Raw genomic sequence first — 15159 nt, 5'->3', positions numbered from 1 at the left:
TGAGAAAAATGTGTAAGTGAAGATAAACCAAGTGTGGTCTTCGTATTCTGCAGAAGACATCATCCAAAGATAAGGAAAGGCAACCCAGAAAGTGGCAGTTTCCTTAAAAACAATCAAGCAAAGAAAGAAAGGAGATACACTCTCCATCGGTCCGTCTTCCTCCCTTTCCCTTCCTTTCCTTCAGAGTATGCACTTAATCTACTGTATCCCAGTGATCTGTTAATGGCTCAAATAATTTTACAACTTCCTCTTGGAATTACGTGCAGAATCACAATTCTTTTTTTTACTGCCTTGTAACTACTTTTTTTCTTTTACTAAAACAGTTATCAAATATTTTATGTATTGGATTCAGTTCTAAGTGACCTTTGGTTGTTTTCAAAACTCATATATATTCACAGGAGAAAGATTTCCCAAGACTCAGTAGATTCAAAATAATCAGTTGGACATGAAAGACATTGAAAATGCTGAGAACCGCATTAGCAAGACCACCAGTTTAACATAGAGCAATGGCTGAGAGGACATTTCTTTAGGTGAACACCAGTATCAAACACATGTATCTAGAAGACAGAGCTGAAACTGGTTTGCAAGTGATGGCTGCAGCTGAAGACCAAAGAACAACGTTTGCATACATTGTGGAGAGGGGTGTGGAGTACACCTGTTTGTTCAGCCTCAACTCCAGCTGTGAGGCATCATACCTCATGACTGTGTTCTCTAGAACCATGCTAGAAAATAAAATAGATGTCTAAGTCTTATCTAAGTAGGAGCACATGTGGGTAGATTTTACTTAATTGTAATAAAATACCACTATGTAGAAACTATGTATACCCAGGGCCGTCGAGTCAATTAAACTATGTATAGAAACTACATAATGAAATTAGTTAATTAATCATTTGTATTTAGGTTATTTTAACACGTATGAAAGTTATAGCTTAATTTTTACCAAAATCTCAGAAAAGACAGTTTTTTCCTCTAATGATTGAAACTGGATTCCAAGAATTTTTAAAGCCATTTTAATAAAATTAAAGCTGAGAATGAGAAAATGGCTTATTGCAATCAGCCTTCAGAAGTTTAATTCACTTTGGAAATGAATCAAATCGCCACGAAACCTTTTCTAAACTTGCCTCTCATGAACTTTGTTCATGAGGGACGAAGCAAGCTCAGCCCTTGAATGAGATTGTTGTAGTCCAATCTCAAGTTACCTTCTAGTCATCTTCACCTCAAAGGACACATTGTATTATTTAATCTCTCTCAACAGCTGAGTTGCAACCCATTGTCTCCAGCATGGCAGGATTTATTTTTCTGCTTATGTCATATAACATACAATTTAAGGTTAGTGGCACTTCCTTCCCAATTCAATGTTCAATGAAGCGTATTTTGTATTGGCAACTGTGGCTGCTGCTTTAATCGTGAAGTTCGAAATGGGACATAATATCTGGTAAGTACTGTGTATAAAATGACACTCTGTGTGTGGTACTCCAGAATACCAGTTTGTGCTGAACCTAAAACCTCTTTTGCTTCCCTTTGGCCTCAATCTTGAATATTTCAAATAATTGTTTGTTTCTCCTAATGCTGTTCAGTTGGTCTTTCTGGTTAAAGGTTTTAAGGCTGTTAAATTTTGAAATGCTTTGGCTTCGTAGTATATGGATTGTTATCCTGAGAAGGGGAGTACATTGAAAGGATAATTTACAGCTGTCCAGGAATGGGGACAGATTGGGGACAAACTGGGACAGTTAAAGGGTAACCAGCAAAGTAAGGAGAACGATTACATGGTTAACTCTGGAACTCCGAAGTTTCAATCTGTAATCTTTTTTCAAGATTATTGATAAAGTAAATGTTAAGGATGCTAGACTTTCGGGAGCCATGGAGGCTGGATGAAGCCTTGAAACTATTCCCCTGAGATAATCTTTAAACCTTAAATAAAAAATATCCCCTGAAGTCTTCTTAAAACCCCCAAATAGCTTAGCTTAACTAGTAAAAGATGTCTGCCTTGAGCATTATGCCCTTTTAAGAACTACCTATGTGGGATCAAACTGACAACAGTAATTAGATGGGAATCTTAGGGGGCAATGAGTTTGTGTTAATGGGGGCGGAACAACTCAGAAAAGGAGGTAAGAATAGTTGCACAAATCAAAGAATGCAGTTAATATCACTGAATTGTACATGGAGAAGCTGTTGAATTGGTCTATGTTTTGCTTTGCATATTCTCAACAACAGAACAAATAAAAAAAAGTTTTTGAGTTTTTCTTTCCTCCCAACTCACTTTTATAAACATTGACCTTGTAGGTCTTTTTTCTTTCCCCAAAACATTAATAAATCATCCAGTGGAGTGAGAAACAGAGCACCAGGTATGAGCGCTAAGGGGCTGGAAGGAATTTCCCTCTTCCTCCCCTACTGCACATAACTGCATTCAATTTAATGTTGCTGAAAGAAGTCAAACGGAGGCTCGCAGGTAAACGGTAGCTGGGCTTTGCAGGCCTACACTGATAAAACACTGCTGCTGTGTTCCTGGGGACAGACAGAGGAGAGCAGGTATGTTCTGGTCTTGAGAACCTTTAAAGCGCTACAAATGCAAAGCAGCAGAAAAAAAAAGAATTCTGGGTTCTTAGAATATTGTTTGTTGAATTCACCCACAATTTTGTAATGCCCACTAGAAAAGCTGGGATGTGTAGGAAAAAAAACAAAAACAAACTAGTTGTCAGGTTGACTCTGACTCATGGAGACCCTGTGCATGTCAGAGTAGAACTGTGCTCCACAGGGTTTTCAATGGCTAATTTTCTAAAGTAAGTTGCCAGTCCTTTCTTCTAAGGTGCCTCTGGGTGGCCTTAAGCCTCCAAACTTTCAGTTAGTAGCTGAGCATATTAACTGTTGGTATCACGCAGGGACTCTGGGGTAGGTACAGGACACTCTTTCCTTCATTGGGCCTCTGTTCGTTGATGTTTGCACCTTAAGGGCTTCATAAATGTTATCACGCTCTGTCAGAAACACGTCTGCCACCAGCTTCACCTGTTGAATTTCTATTCATCCATTAGGTTTCAACAAAAATTTCGCTTGCTCGAGAGGCTTTTGTAGATACCCTCAATCGAAATGGAATTTTTCCCGTTATATTTTCTCAGAGTGTCCTAACTCGGCCTTCGTAGCACTTAACCATGGTTATACACTATGTATACTTGGTGTGCGTTATCTGTGATGTTTCTCTACCAGCCTGTAACCCCCACAAGTGCTAGAACAAGCATCCTGTATTTTGAGCAGCACTATCTCCTCAGCACTTAGCATCATGTCTGGTACACAGCTGTGGCTCAATAAAGATCAGCTACTGGGGAGGGAACAGTGGTTCTTTTCTTTAAAATGGTGGGTTTGATCTTGGGGCTGTTGTTTAAACTCCACTTAAGGGGAGTTAAAGGTTGAAATCTAAAGCTTTAGCACAAAAATCACAATTCAGAAATGAAGTTATCCTTCCCTAGTGACAAACATTTACAGTGGTACTAGAGACAGAATCTATGTGAGTTTAAAAAAACCCAAAAGACCATATATTATGGCTATAATATTTAAACCTGAAAAGAATAGGTCTTTAAAACTATTTTCATGAAATTTATTCCCAAATTGAAGTGGCAGTGTATACAAAGACATCAAAGCTTGTGATAATTTACAGAAATATTGGTTACAACATGCACATTATGAAGTGTTTCAAACATATACATATTAAGCCTCATGCTGAATAAATAATCCCCCCAAAATTAATTTTTATTTTTACATAAAAATATAATATTGCACTCTTAATAAGACCAGTTATTTTGCATATTTTTCTCTTTAGATAAATGATGAAATTTGGCCTTACAAAAAAAAAAAGACTGAGCAGCATCCCTGTTTTAATAGGGGACTAATTTAAAGCTCAGTCAAAAAATGAAAGCTAGACAATAGCTGCAATTTTGTTTTTAAACAAAGCAAATCACTTCAACGTGAATAGGAATAATCTTATCTCTGCACCTACTTGGACCTCAGAATTAATACCTAACCTGTGCAAACCACCGTCTAATCCAGGCTGCTAAACATTCTTCCATCATACACTGCTCACAGCTACAAGCGCCCGCACCCATTTGCTCCCTCTTGTTCCTATCTGGACAGCAGAGACTTTGGAATTGCATTTTGTACTGTTTTTAAGCAGAATGTTTTAGAAAGTCTGGAAATTACAAAAGTAGTTCTGTAAACACCATATAAATTAAATTTCCCTAACAAACGCGCAACTTATTCTTAGACAGGAATACATATTTTTATCCTGTGGTAACATATTACTCAGCTTATTTTACAGTGCTTTCAAAGCCAATAAAACAGCACCCCAGGGAAAAACAAAGCCATGATATCATGGTAGACAGAGACTATTCCAAGATGTTTAGGAATTCTCAGGTGATAGAAGTTAGCAGAAACACAGTGGGTATTGTTTCCTGAAAGTATGACCCAGCCTCCTGTTTGAAACAAAGTAAGCTGTCTCCTTTTCTCTTCTCATTCTGTCCTGGGGATGGAAACCCTTCCTGCACATTAGAGTGAATGACTTCTCTAGGCTGCACTATTAACGTCTGTGCGAACTTTTTGCATAGTGAAGGCTTTCTATTGCAGGTTGTGAAGTAGTCAATGATCTGTGAAGGACAGGTGTAAAATAAATTATCATTGTACTGACTCAACTAGGATATTCAACATCTAGTGTTATGGATTTTAAGTTAGATTTTTATGAAGAAACAGGATGTGTCTGAAATCAAAGATACCTGCGTTCTGTGGCTGTCAAAAAATTCTAGTTGTACTTTAAGCTAAGAAGGCAACTGGCAAAAACTGCCAACACTGAGATTCATCAGTAGTTTATTGTTAATATCAGATATTCCATAGAATGTTCGGTGCAGAGGCACCTACTGAACAATCTGCTTCTCAAAGAAAGCAATTATCAAGTCCTGAATTCTTTATCCTTTTCTTTTCTTTTTTTTGGGGGGGTGGGATTATTTTAGGGCAGAACTTTTAAAATATAACACTTTTTAAGAGTATTTTATATAAACAATTATCCCAGTTTAGATACTACTGGCCCTTTTGGGATAATACAAAAAGGAGACCCTAATCTTTTCTTTAGATTACCTTTGTGGGAAACAACTTTAAGCACACGCTTTTACTTTACCATGCAAGGCTTAAAGCTAGTTGGTTAGTACACATGCCCCAGCCCTCTAGATCGTCACTGATCAGAACAAAACTTCCCGCTCGGGACCTTGGAGGCTCCAGAATGTTGTGCAGGTGAACAGACTATCGTTATTCGGATGACGTAATTAGTCATCCATTTCTTCAGGTCAATCTTCTAAAACTGGTGAAGTCACCAAACGTAGTTTGGACTCAAAGTGCTCTGGAGAATGCCAAGTTCTCTCACAGTCACCCGGCCGCGTAGCTGCTGAGGAAAGAGTAGAACATGGGCTGTTTCAAGCGCTGTTGGTCCTTCCGACACCAGGCAATCACGGTTCCCTCACTGTTGGCTGTGTACAAGTGGTGGCCATCACAGGAAAATGTAAGGCTGCAAAATAAATCCAGTTCATATATTTTATTTCTTAACGCTGTACTGGCATAGTGGTGAACATAGGGAAGTTTGTGTAGAGGAGTTATCTTCACAGGAGCAGAGAGATATCGACTAAACGACGGCACACAACTCACTGGCTTAAACTGCAATTCTGATACTGTTTAATTATCCTTCTGACATGTTTGTGAAGCTCATTCTGACTAGGTGATATAGAATAAAATCAGGATCAGACTGATCGGTATGTTCCTTCTTTGCATGTTTTCTTCATTACCTAAACAGAAAATAGTCAGGTATGCCCACATGCTGCCGTCAAGTCAATTCTGACTCATAGTGACCCTATAGGATAGAGTAGTACTGCCCCATAGGGTTTCCAAGGCAGTAAATCTTTACGGAAGCAGATTGCCACATCTTTCTCCCACCGAGTGGCTGGTGGATTTGAACCACCAACCTTTTGGTTAGCAGCTAGTGCTTTAACCACTGTGCTACCAGGGCTCCTTTTAGTCAGGTATAGAAAACTAAAAAAATATAACAGTATTAGATTTTCTCCTTATAAAATAAATGATAGTATTATTTTAGAGATATTTTATTTCCCTGAAAGAAAAAAGGGTATAGATATAATATTAATAAATAATTTATTTAAGTTCATTAACTTTATATTTGGTGCCTTAAAAATAAATTTATTTTAATAAAGTACAAATTAGAATCACTTCCAATTGAATTTTGAAAGTCAAATTGTTTGTTAACTAAGCAAAGGATTGTTGCTGTGTGCTGTCCAGCCGATTGACTGATAGTGACCCTATATGACACTGGAGAACTGCCCCATTGGTTTCCTAGGCTGTAATCTTTAAGGGAGCAGATCACTAGGGCTTTTCTCCCGCGGAGCTGCTGGTGGGTTCGAACCGCTGACTTTTCAGTTAGCAGCCAAGTGTTTAACCATTGTACCACCAGGGCTCCTTAGCTGGTTGCTTGTGGGCCTTTTCAAGAAAGAAAAAAAAAAGTTTTGATAGTTCAAGAGGCCTTACCCCGGCATTACACCAGCATGCCTTTCAACTAGACAGTAAGTTCCTGTCTCAGATTTCAAGCTCCAAGAGGACGAAGACTGTGCCTCTCTCTTGGTACTCTGTCATGGGCAACCTAGTGTTTAATAAATGGTTGGCTTTTTATAATGGTGATTTTAATCAGACATTTCTTTAGGTCTTCGTGCTTTAATATCTCCCTAATAAAAACAAAGTCATAAAATATATTATGAAGAATAAAGGGGGAAAATACCTCACCTTACAATAGGCTTGTGTGATTTAGGAAATGTAATTTCCCGCACAGGCTTTAGGTCCCATGTGCTCCATAACCTAGAGGAGAAAAAAAGCCATTATCTCATTATGTAAACTAAAATTACTACTCCTAAAAATACCCTACATATTTGTTTATTTGTTAAAAGTAATCTGGAAGGAAACACAGTAAACAGTTAAGAGCAGTTACCTCTGGGAAGTCTGCAGCGGGGGGTATGGGAGTAAGGGAACTTTATACTTTATATTGTTATTCCCTTATAGTTAGCAAACAATGTAAAAATTTAAAACTATAATAAAGCCATTTTTTTAATTAACTTTTATTGAGCTTCAAGTGAACGTTTACAAATCAAGTCAGACTGTCACATATAAGCTTATATACACCTTACTCCGTTCTCCTACTTGCTGTCCCCCTAATGAGTCAGCCCTTCCAGTCTCTCCTTTCGTGACAATTTTGCCAGCTTCCAACTCTCTCTATCCTCCCATCCCCCCTCCAGACAGGAGATGCCAACACAGTCTCAAGTGTCCACCTGATATCATTAGCTCACTGTTCATCAGCATCTCTCTCCTACCCACTGTCCAGTCCCTTTCATGTCTGCTGAGTTGTCTTCGGGAATAGTTCCTATCCTGGGCCAACAGAAGGTTTGGGGCCCATGGCCGCTGGGATTCCTCTAGTCTCAGTCAGACCATTAAGTATGGTCTTTTTATGAGAATTTGGGGTCTGCATCCCACTGATCTCCTGCTCCCTCAGGGGTTCTCTGCTGTGCTCCCTCTCAGGGCAGTCATCGATTGTGGCCGGGCACCAACTAGTTCTTCTGGTCTCAGGATGATGTAGGTCTCTGGTTCATGTGGCCCTTTCTGTCTCTTGGGCTCTTAGTTGTCGTGTGACCTTGGTGTTCTTCATTTTCCTTTGCTCCAGGTGGGTTGAGACCAATTGATGCATCTTAGATGGCCGCTTGTTAGCATTTAAGACCCCAGACGCCACATTTCAAAGTGGGATGCAGAATGTTTTCTATAGAATTATTTTGCCAATTGACTTAGAAGTTCCCTTAAACCATGGTCCCCAAACCCCCGCTCTTGCTCTGCTGACCTTCGAAGCATTCAGTTTACCCCGGAAACTTCTTTGCTTTTGGTCCAGCCCAGTTGAGCTGACCTTCCATGTATTGAGTATTGTCCTTCCCTTCACCTAAAGCAGTTCTTATCTACTAATTAATCAATAAAAAACCCTCTTCCACCCTCCCTCCCCCCACCCCCGTAACCACAAAAGTATGTGTTCTTCTTAGTTTGTACTATTTCTCAAGATCTTATAATAGTGGTCTTATACAATATTTGTCCTTTTGCCTCTGACTAATTTCGCTCAGCATAATGCCTTCCAGGTTCCTCCACGTTATGAAATGTTTCACAGATTCGTCACTGTTCTTTATCGATGTGTAGTATTCCATTGTGTGAATATACCACAATTTATTTACCCATTCATCCGTTGATGGACACCTCGGTTGCTTCCAGCTTTTTGCTATTGTAAACAGAGCTGCAATAAACATGGGTGTGCATATATCTGTTTGTGTGAAGGCTCTTATTTCTCTAGGGTATATTCCGAGGAGTGGGATTTCTGGGTTGTATGGTAGTTCTATTTCTAACTGTTTAAGATAACGCCAGATAGATTTCCAAAGTGGTTGTACCATTTTACATTCCCACCAGCAGTGTATAAGAGTTCCAATCTCTCCGCAGCCTCTCCGACATTTATTATTTTGTGTTTTTTGGATTAATGCCAGCCTTGTTGGAGTGAGATGGAATCTCATCGTGGTTTTAATTGCATTTCTCTAATAAAGCCATTTTTATTATTTAGAAATAAAACAGCAATAACTGAAAAGCCTATATCCGAAGGTAATTTAAAACCTCTAAATATTAAATAGTAATATGCCTAGGTATTAAAAACTAATTTCTGCAACTGCTATATCCTTATGAAGGAAAGCAAACCAAGAGAATCAAAACCCCTCTTACCGTACAATCCCATTTTCTAAGCCCCCAGCAATCACATTGATAGATACTCCTTCAGGCTGGTTGGAGAAAGCAACAGAACAGATGATCTCCCTGCAGTGGACATGTCCAACGAGGTCCCCATTCACTGTCCACAGTCTGAGGTCACTGCCTCCGCCAGCTGAAACACCAAAATCATCCCACTGGTCACCCGAATGTGGGTGTCTGAAAGCGCACCCACACTGGGCTCTGGACGGCAATCCCTGCAGGCTTATTCGTTTTAGTGATGCAGTTTATATGCAAACCATGACTAAAGACTGTACAAATGAAATTACTACGTTACAAGTCACAGAGAGCTTTGCATACTTATCTTATGACCAGTGGGGGTGAGGGAGTCATTACAACATGCAGCAACAAAGTAAATTAATCATGAATCTTATAAGTCAATGCCTTATTAAATGAATTTTTTTCTTTTCCAAGACCACACAGTAACCAGACTTGAGTCTTCCAGGGAGTGGAGGGAGCAATAATTGCATGCCGTCCTCTATAAACTGGGGCTGGTGGTTTGAGGCCTCGTGAGGATGTGCCCTGCCCTTCAAGAAAGTACTCTCATGCTGGTAAAGAAACAGGGTAAGAGGCATGATAAAGACTGGATGACACAGTCTTACCGCACTTAATTTATTTTCCAGTAGATCTATCATGAAAGTAGAGAATTTATTGTCTTGGTGATAACAATATTTCATATTTTGTTGTGAAGAAACAAATATTGGAAATGCTTCTTTAAAGATACACTAAAGATCTTCAAACATCACAGACTAAAATTCCAGGTTCTACTAAGACTTCCCATTGCAGAGTACTGATTAGGAGATATTATCTAAATAAAGCATCAGGACGCAGGAGACTCAGTATTCAAAAGAAATATAATTGTAGATGGTGAACTTGTCTTTTCTATGATTAGGTTACATTTCACTCTTTTAAAAGTCACTGAACACATAAAAAAAAAACAAAAAACATATAGCCACTAAGATATTAACGTAGGGGTTGGTCACTATAACCCATAGCTGCTGCATGGCTTAATCCTTCAAAATAAAAAACCTAAATGTGCTCCTGGACTCTCTGAAGTATAGTTTGGAAGTTAATAGCCAAAGAATTATCCGAGCAGATCACTACCAACTTGGGCTACAATAAAACCAAATAACTACTCCTCTGGCTAAGGATGTAAGTATCAAAAATCAAGACCCTCACCCAATACCTGGGGCATTCACGTATAATTTAACACACCAATTTGTAAGTCAGAAAGTTGGGCATTCCTAGAAAGAAAAAGAAAGAACTCTCCTTCCTATACATCCTCATGGGAATGAAAATTAATCGGAAAACCTCCCCCTGCCTCAATTTTAGAATCTTAGAATACTAACTTCATAATGCCAGTGGCATTATGAAAATATTAAACGACCCAGGAAGCATCAAAAGAAGATGGAAGGAATATACAGAGTCATTATACCAAAAAGAATTAGTTGATATTCAACCATTTCAAGAGGTGGCATATGATCAGGAACCGATGGTACTGAAGGAAGAAGTCCAAGCTGCTCTGGAGGCATTGGCGAAAAACAAGGCTCCAGGAATTGATGCAATATCAATTGAGATGTTTCAACAAACAGATGCAGCGCTGGACGTGCTCACTCGTCTATGCCAAGAAATATGGAAGACAGCTTCCTGGCCAACTGATTGGAAGAGATCCATATTTATGCCCATTCCCAAGAAAGGTGATCCAACCGAATGTGGAAATTATAGAACAATATCATTAATATCACACTCAAGCAAAATTTTGCTGAAGATCATTCAAAAACGGCTGCAGCAGTACATCAACAGGGAACTGCCAGAAATTCAGGCCAGTTTCAGAAGAGGACGTGGAACCAGGGATATCATTGCTGACATCATATGGGTCCTGGCTGAAGGCAGAGAATACCAGAAGGATGTTTACCTGTGTTTTATTGACTATGCAGAGGCATTCGACTGTGTGGATCATAACAAACTATGGATAACACTGCGAAGAATGGGAATTCCAGAACACTGAATTGTGCTCATGAGGAACCTTTACATAGATCAAGAGGCAGTTGTTCGGACAGAACAAGGGGATACTGATTGGTTTAAAGTGGGGAAAGGCGTGCGTGAGGGTTGTATTGTTACCTATTTAATCTGTATGCTGAACAGGTAATACGAGAAGCTGGATTATATGAAGAAGAACGGGGCATCAGGATTGGAGAAGACTCATTAACAACCTGCGTTATGCAGATGACACAACCTTGCTTGCTGAAAGTGAAGAGGATTTGAAGTATTTACTAATGAAGATCAAAGACCACAGCCTTCAGTACGGATTACACCTCAACATAAAGAAAACAAAAATCCTCACAACTGGACCAATGAGCAACATCATGATAAATGGAGAAAAGATTGAAGTTGCCAAGGATTTCATTTTACTTGGATCCATAATCAACAGCCATGGAGGCAGCAGTCAAGGAATCAAAAGATGCGTTGCACTGAGCAAATCTGCTGCAAAGGACTTCTTCAAAGTGTTGAAGAGCAAAGATGTCACCCTGAAGGCTAAGGTGCACCTGACCCAAGCCATGGTGTTTTCAATCCCATCATATGCATGTGAAAGCTGGACAATGAATAAGGAAGACCGAAGAAAAGTTGACGCCTTTGAATTGCGGTGTTGGCGAACAATATTCAATATACCATGGACTGCTAAAAGAATGAACAAATCTGTCTTAGAAGAAATGCGGCCAGAATGCTCCTTAGAGGCAAGGACGGCGAGTGAGACTGCGTCTTCCATACTTTGGATGCGTTGTCAGGAGGTATCAGTCCCTGGAGAAGGACATCATGCTTGGCAGAGTACAGGGTCAGCGGAAAAGAGGAAGACCCTCAATGAGGTGGATGGTCACAGTGGCTGCAACAATGAGCTCAAGCATAACGATTGTAAGGATGGCGCAGGACCGGGCAGTGTTTCGTTCTGTTGTGCATAGGGTTGCTACGAGTCGGAACCGACTTGACGACACCTAACAACAACAACAACAATGCCACTGGCAAAACAGAACCAGACCGTGGCTGTCTTACCCTAGTTCAAAGGTATATATTTTATCCAGTGGTAAAAAAAGAAAACAAATTTCACATTTTATCACTATAAAAAGCACACCCCAATAAAGCACTAGGAAATTTTATGAACAGGAGGAAGAAGCTTGCTAATAAGTTGGTTGCTAATATGTATTTTACATATATGTGTGTATATATATAATCTCAAAAATATATATGTGCATGTTTATGTATACCTTCTCAAAAAATATATATACATAGATCTCAAAAAATCTGTATTAGGGGTAAGCAAGTAACTTTAAAATAAACATTTAAATAAATATATATACATATTTAAAATTTGATTTTATGGCTACTTGGATGGTACCTCTAAAAGGGTCCAAATTTTTGGTAGGCTTAATCTGATAATTTTCTCCCCCTTTTTGGCCTATAAGAATAGGAGGACTAACTCTAGTCTGGATCACTAAACATAAGTTTGGCCTCACTTTCAAAAAATGATTATTTTTACTATGTTCTCCATATACCAACTGCTCTTAATGAGGTCTCCTATATATGTACCAAGAGGCCTAAAAACAGTTGAGAAAGTCTTTTTGTTCAAATAGGAAAAGAAGTTCTATCCATTACTCTGGTATACTGTAGGCATCCCAGGGACACCTGAATCCCCTACTAGTGAGTAAGTAACTACAGCAAAAGTAATTTTGTTTCTGGTTCCCATATGACTAACGGATATAATATCATAGACATAAATCACTACTGGCAGCGAGAAAGTAATTAACTTTCTAAAATTCACCTCCCTTTGGATGAGTCCAAACTTTCAAATGTTGCCAAAACAAGAAGGTAGAGAACTCCATATAAATACTTTATATTATTCCCCCAGCATCCCTCTTGATATGACACACTAAAAGCCGCTAATGTACGAATCAAGGAAAAACAATTAGCAAAGTCATCAATCATCTGCTCATACTTCTGTTACCAAAACTGAAAACAACCAAACCTGTTGCTGTTGAATTGATTCCAACTCACAGTGGCCCTACAGGACAGAGCAGAACTGCCCCGTAGGATTTCCAAGGCTGTAAATCCTTGCAGAAGCAGACCGCCACATCTTTCTCCCACAGAGCAGCTGATGGGTTTGAACCACCAACCTTTTGGTTAGCAGCCAAGTGCTTTAACCACTGTGCCACCAAGGCTTCTTTCTATTACCAAAGTCAACTGTGTAAGTAAGATGTTTTCCCTTACTTACGGTCATTAGGATACAAGAATGTTCTCATGACATTATTTTACGATTGGGGGCTAAGACTGGCACATACTTTCACATCTGAAATCTTTAATCATGACTGAAGACATTACTTTTGAATACAAGAATGAATAAACGTTTTGTAAAAACAAAAACAAAAAGCCATATCTAAAACAAGAGATATCAAAAATGCAAGCAAAGGACAGCGGACCACCAGCTACAGATATGTCAAAGACAGTCTAAACTAAGTGGACAGTAAGAAGCAAGCAATTTTTCAAAGGACTCTTTCAATTTTTAAAGACCTTTAAGAATAGAAATGCAACCAGAAAATTAATAAAATTTTCAACTGTACCTTCCTGCTGGATGTTATCAGGTTTTTAATGTGTATACATGAAAAAAGCAAAAACAAAAACTTTGTCTAGGAGATATATCTTCATCATGTAATTTTTAAGGAAAATTCTACCTGCATTTATTATCTATCCTATTATCCTCTCTCAGGAACTGGAAGAAATATATTCAAACTTGGTCATCTGCTGCTGCTTTTCAATTAGCCAGAAGGACGGTAACAAATTTAACAGATAAAAAGCAGCAAAAAAAAGAAATACAAAAACCAAGACAATTAAGATAATCATATAACAATCATTTGCTTAACTTACATGTGCTCAAATGCAATTTTATATACATCACGAAGAGCTAAATTGTGACAATGCTAATTTTTACATAAGTTGATGCCTAAACCGACTAATTCAATGTTGGTCTTATTGTATTGCAATCCACATACATGCCCTTACCAAGTATTTAGATCTGGCAAGGACCTTCGAGAACACCTGTCCGATACTCAGCCTACAAGAGAAGAGGCTGGCGGAACGTAGAGTTAAAGCCGTGTCCCTGTGCTTTGACTCTGGGTGCTGCTCACCTGAATCACACACAGTAGCAATATCACCAGTAGTTTCACTGGCAGAGACGGCCGTGACAGGGCTTTTGTGTCCAGCCAAACTTTGAACATAGCACAGCCTGAAAGACAAAAGACATGAATTACATACATTCATTCAAAACAATTGTATTCTCTTATTTGTATAATTCTCTCCCTCAGTACATGTATTCATAAGGCGTACATGTTTTCCTAGTTGAGCTTTTGATTTCAGTAAGATTAAAAAAGTCAAGTCTGTATTGCATGCTTAAGATTGTTAAAATACAAAGATATTCTAGTACATCTGTTTCATACAGTAAGAACGGAAACATGAAAAACAGCTGTTGGAGTTGGAGACCTTCTGTACCTGTTTAAATCCCATATGATGCAGGTTCCATCTCTGCTCACACTTATCATTATGCTGTACGGTTTGCAAACAAATAAGCTGGTTATCTCTTCCGTGTGCCCATACAGATGTATCTGAGACTCCATTTCTATCTCTGATGGCTAAAATTTAAAAATTAAGTATAAGGTAAAAACCACAAAAAAAGGTATCCTAGAGAATACTGCATTTCAAAAATAAAACACCCAAAGTGACTCAAACATTCTTATCAAACATATCATGTTTCAATCCAATTTAGTTTAACATTTTCAAAGAGTAAAACTAATCAGACATTAAAAATATTTTAAATTGCCCACAATTTCATCGACTAATGTGTTTTTCATTTTTGTCTACTATTGTCCAGTCTTTGTCCAAATGTGCACATATTTTTATAATAGTAATATTGCTATACAAATAATTTGTTTTTGTGTTTTATACATTCTCCCATAAGCATTTTCCGTTTTCTACATTTCTTCAAACTTATTTTTAATGCTGTTATAATATTCTATGCAGTTAGCAACCCATAATCTACTCGTGTATCCTTTATTTATGTCATTGTTGTTGCTAGGTGCTGATGAGTTGGTTCTGACTCACAGCGACCCTACGCGCAACAGAGCAAAACATTGCCTGGTCCTGTGCCATCCCCACAGCTGTTGCTATGCTTGAACCCACTGTTGCGGCCACTGTGTCAGTCCATCTCATTGAGGGGCTTCCTCTTTTTCGCTGACCCTCTACTTTACC

General features: G+C 38.7%; 1 protein-coding gene across 6 annotated transcripts in view; it reads right to left on the bottom strand.

Moving 5' to 3' along the window:
* Positions 1-3575: 3575 nt before the first annotated feature.
* The window catches only part of LYST (lysosomal trafficking regulator), a 211994-nt gene continuing 200410 nt past the window's right edge, over positions 3576-15159 (bottom strand). For all 6 annotated transcript variants that reach the window (XM_049868668.1, XM_049868673.1, XM_049868670.1 and 3 more), the window contains 5 exons: positions 14404-14543; positions 14043-14140; positions 8827-8983; positions 6817-6888; positions 3576-5539 (listed from right to left, as the gene is read on the bottom strand). In XM_049868668.1, coding sequence (XP_049724625.1) covers positions 5401-5539; positions 6817-6888; positions 8827-8983; positions 14043-14140; positions 14404-14543 — 606 coding nt within the window. In that variant the 3' untranslated portion in view covers positions 3576-5400. The remainder of the gene's footprint in view (positions 5540-6816; positions 6889-8826; positions 8984-14042; positions 14141-14403; positions 14544-15159) is intronic.

The sequence above is a fragment of the Elephas maximus genome, chromosome 24, assembly GCF_024166365.1.
Source record: "Elephas maximus indicus isolate mEleMax1 chromosome 24, mEleMax1 primary haplotype, whole genome shotgun sequence".
NCBI classification, from domain to species: Eukaryota; Metazoa; Chordata; class Mammalia; order Proboscidea; family Elephantidae; genus Elephas; species Elephas maximus.
The sequence above is the reverse complement of the archived record's forward strand: the minus strand, read 5'-3'. Positions and strand labels throughout refer to the sequence as shown.